The sequence below is a fragment of the Hordeum vulgare genome, chromosome 6H (assembly GCF_904849725.1).
Source record: "Hordeum vulgare subsp. vulgare chromosome 6H, MorexV3_pseudomolecules_assembly, whole genome shotgun sequence".
In the NCBI taxonomy this organism is placed as follows: Eukaryota; Viridiplantae; Streptophyta; class Magnoliopsida; order Poales; family Poaceae; genus Hordeum; species Hordeum vulgare.
Genome location: NC_058523.1, coordinates 29,069,402 through 29,072,945, shown reverse-complemented (window position 1 = coordinate 29,072,945; position 3,544 = coordinate 29,069,402). Strand labels below are relative to the sequence as shown.

The following is a 3,544-nucleotide window of genomic DNA, read 5'->3' as shown; positions in this document are numbered from 1 at the left end:
ATTATTTTGTATCCCAGACACCTTATTTGTTGAATATAAAAGTGTTTTCACCCCCCTAAAAAAAAATTCCAACCAAGCTGAAAGCAGAGACTGACACTACACAGAAACCAGAGGATAAATCTTCTTATGCTAACTGTAACAATGAGACGGGGTTTAAATATATTTTTTACCTGCTGTTTGTTTTAGAGTTCTATTCTGAGGTGCCCATGGATCGAATCTAAATTTTGTGCATTACAGACAGACAAAAATGTCTTCGTATTATCCATACTTTCATGTGGTTACCCAATTATTCACAACAATCTACAACCATGCTATCAAGTAAATTTAGCATGAAAAAGACATAATTGTTATTCTGCAAACATGTGTGATACTGCAGTGAACCATTGAGGACCCTTCTTCAAACAGCAGGATTAGTTAATTAGTTTGTGCAAATACGGCAGTATGCGGTGTAGTAAGTACATCTACTAGAATTCATTCACCTCATATCTTGAACTCAATTTCGTATAAACACAAAGAGATATACAGTTCGGGTTGTCGAATGGACAAGCCATCATGCCAACAGAGAAACAGGTGAAGGCACAGTATCACAAGCCTATAGCGATAGCAAATTACAATTCAGAACATTGGAAGATAGGGATAAGCATAGTTTAGAGAATACTACACATAACTCTGAAAACATAATTCTTGACATAGGTTTGGAGAAATAGAAATAGTTTTTTAGTATTTCAGAGACAGCACAGGCCTGTAAAGCGAGTGCAATCAATCCCCCATGTCCACAAAATTCTGCAGTGACCTTGGAATGGGAGGTACTTCGACATCCAGAACACCTTCCAGCATCTGAACAACTTGCCCCATCATTGGCCTATGATCTTCAAAATCTTGAATGCACCAACATGCAATTCTGCAAGCTCTGCTCAGCTGCTCCACATCCGCCTCGCCTTCCAACCTGCTATCCAACAGACACATAACATCTCCTTCACACACCTTGAATGCAGCAAAGATGGGAAAGTAAGTAAACTTCCCTTCTTCAATTTTCTCTGCATTTCTTCTCCCTGATATGATTTCAAAAAGCATCATTCCATAGCTGTAGACGTCAGCCTTATGTGTGATCGGCAGCCCTGAGATCCACTCGGGTGCAAGATATCCGATGGTCCCTCTCATTGTTGTCAGGACCCTACTGAAATCTCGGCCAAGAAGCTTCGCCATACCAAAGTCGGCAATCTTAGGACAGAACTCTGCATCTAGAAGTACATTGTCCGGCTTCATGTCGCAGTGTATAATGCAATCTTTGCACTCCTCGTGCAGATAAGCCAGGCCTCTTGCTGTTCCAAGTGCTATATGGTACCGCAGTTTCCAGCTCAGTTTTGCAGAATCCTTGCAGAAGAGATGGGAGTTTAAAGAACCTTTTTCCATGTACTCATACACCAATAACCTGCTACCGTGATCAGCACAGAATCCAATTAGACGAACAAGATTGTTGTGTTGAATCATCCCAATGGTCTGCACCTCTGCTCGAAACTGCTTCTCTCCTTGTCTAAGGCATTTTAGCTTTTTGACGGCCACTGCAGCAGAACCTGGCAATGTCCCCTTGTAAACACAGCCGAAACCACCTTCTCCGAGTTTTTCAGAGAATTTTTTCGTTGAGCTCTTTATTTGTGCAAATGATAAGACCACAAGGCTTCCATTTTCATACTCAGTTCTTTCTCTGAATATCCTTGTTCTGCATCTCCACAAAACAGCCAGACCAATGATAATAACAATGATGACTAACTCCGCCATTACCACTAGAAACAGAGGACCATTTTCATACTCAGTTCTTTCTCTGGAACCCGAATTTTCCTGTTGTTGTTTGGTGCCAAGACGTATGTACAGACGATTGCCATTTGAACCAGAGTCAAGGACTGCTGTGTTCCGTAACTCCCAAAACCACAACATGCATGTCACATTGTAAGCAAAGGCAGTACAGGTACAGTCCTTTAAGCAGGAAGCTTCACACTCTTTCATACTTCTGGCATCAGAGGGCCAAGAATTCTTGGGGAACTTGTAGATGCCATCTATCGGATAAAACGGCACTTCCCGATGAGTTGAATTGTCTCTTTCACAATTCATAGGCATCTCCCTCGAACAGCCAAGATAATACATTGATGTTATGCTCGGTGGATCAAAACCAGTAGGGCATATGCATAAGCCTGACCTTTTGCAGATACCATATGGTCCACAGTAGGACTCAAAGTCGCATAAATTTTCTGGAGCAGACCACAAAATAGAACTGCCTGCCTCTTGCTTAGCAAATTCAATAAATCCAGAGCCATTTAGACGCATGTATGTATGTGCGTCATTTAGCGTCAGTAAAAAGTCTCCATCTTCACGAACTGTCCAGCTAGGAAAAGTACCAGCAAACACTAAACCAAAAGGAAACTGCTGAATAATAAAACCTCGCCTTCTTGTTGCATCCACTCTCAGAGTAAAATTTTTAATGTCACTATAATACTGATCAATATAAAAACTAGGATAAGAAAAAAGGATCATGCTCTTGCCGATGATTGCATTGGACCCTAGGCGCATTCCAGGGAGCAGTGTACTAGTTGGGTAATCAAAACTCTGCCAAAGCACCTGGGAACTGTTTGCTTGGTCTCTTAATACAAGGTTTCCATTATCAAGAAGCACTGCAATGGCAGAGATAGAAGTGGTCGTCCTGTAATCTGAATTCAAAAGGACAGAACCATAGCTGTCGGTTATGCGTAGTTCTCCATTCTCTGATAGGGTAACTGATGATGACTCGCACTTAAAACTCGCTTGCAGTTCAGGTGGCGAAAACAGCGAATAATCATCATCGGACGATGAGTTAGTGAACCAGATGCCAAAATCACAATACAGGGAATCAACATATCGTAAATTGAAACCTAACTTGAAGACACCATTGTTTGAGAGTAGGAACTGGCTAGAATTTAGAGATTGCCCTGGAAGGAGTGTGTCTCCTGCCTCCGTGAATCCCCAGCCGGGGCACAAAAGGTTGATGAGGAAGGGGAGTAGTAAAACGAAGGAGGACGGGAGCACAGACCTCCGCTTGCTTGCTCTCTCCATTTGACGAGGCATTCCTTGGTAAGAAATGGATGTGCTCCCTCCGTCCTGACTGAATTTGATGAGGTGTTTCTTGGTGAGTACTAATGGATGTCCTCCGTCCGTCCAAACTGAACAGATATATATGGGAACCAAGCATCACCTTTGATTGCAAGTCAATGGTGTGCTATGGTCTGTCATGGAGTAATTTTCCAGGTCGAGTATGGTTGGCTTGGCTGTGTGGTCGAACTAATGGATACACATGACTATTCAGTGTGGAAAATGTTGAGCATTTCTGTACACAGACGTGCACACTAAAGCAAAGACTGTAACATGTGGTTCACAGTCCCCATAAAGGCATGTTTGGCTAGCATTTGCCATCTAGAGCTCTCAGTTGAACGGCTCTATTGGACAGGGCTGACTGACTAGCTCATACGGCAGTATACAGCATTTGGCAAAATTAATGGTGCATGCTGGCATGAAC

The 3,544-nt window shown here is 42.6% G+C and overlaps 1 protein-coding gene across 1 annotated transcript; it reads right to left on the bottom strand.

Annotated features, from left to right (window-relative positions):
• Window positions 1-500: 500 nt before the first annotated feature.
• On the bottom strand, window positions 501-3,304 carry LOC123403183 (G-type lectin S-receptor-like serine/threonine-protein kinase At2g19130). The gene has a single exon (XM_045097136.1). It carries the CDS (start codon window positions 3,094-3,096, stop codon window positions 760-762), a length of 2,337 nt encoding a protein of 778 aa, XP_044953071.1. The 5' UTR covers window positions 3,097-3,304; the 3' UTR covers window positions 501-759.
• Between the last annotated feature and the right edge of the window lie 240 nt (window positions 3,305-3,544).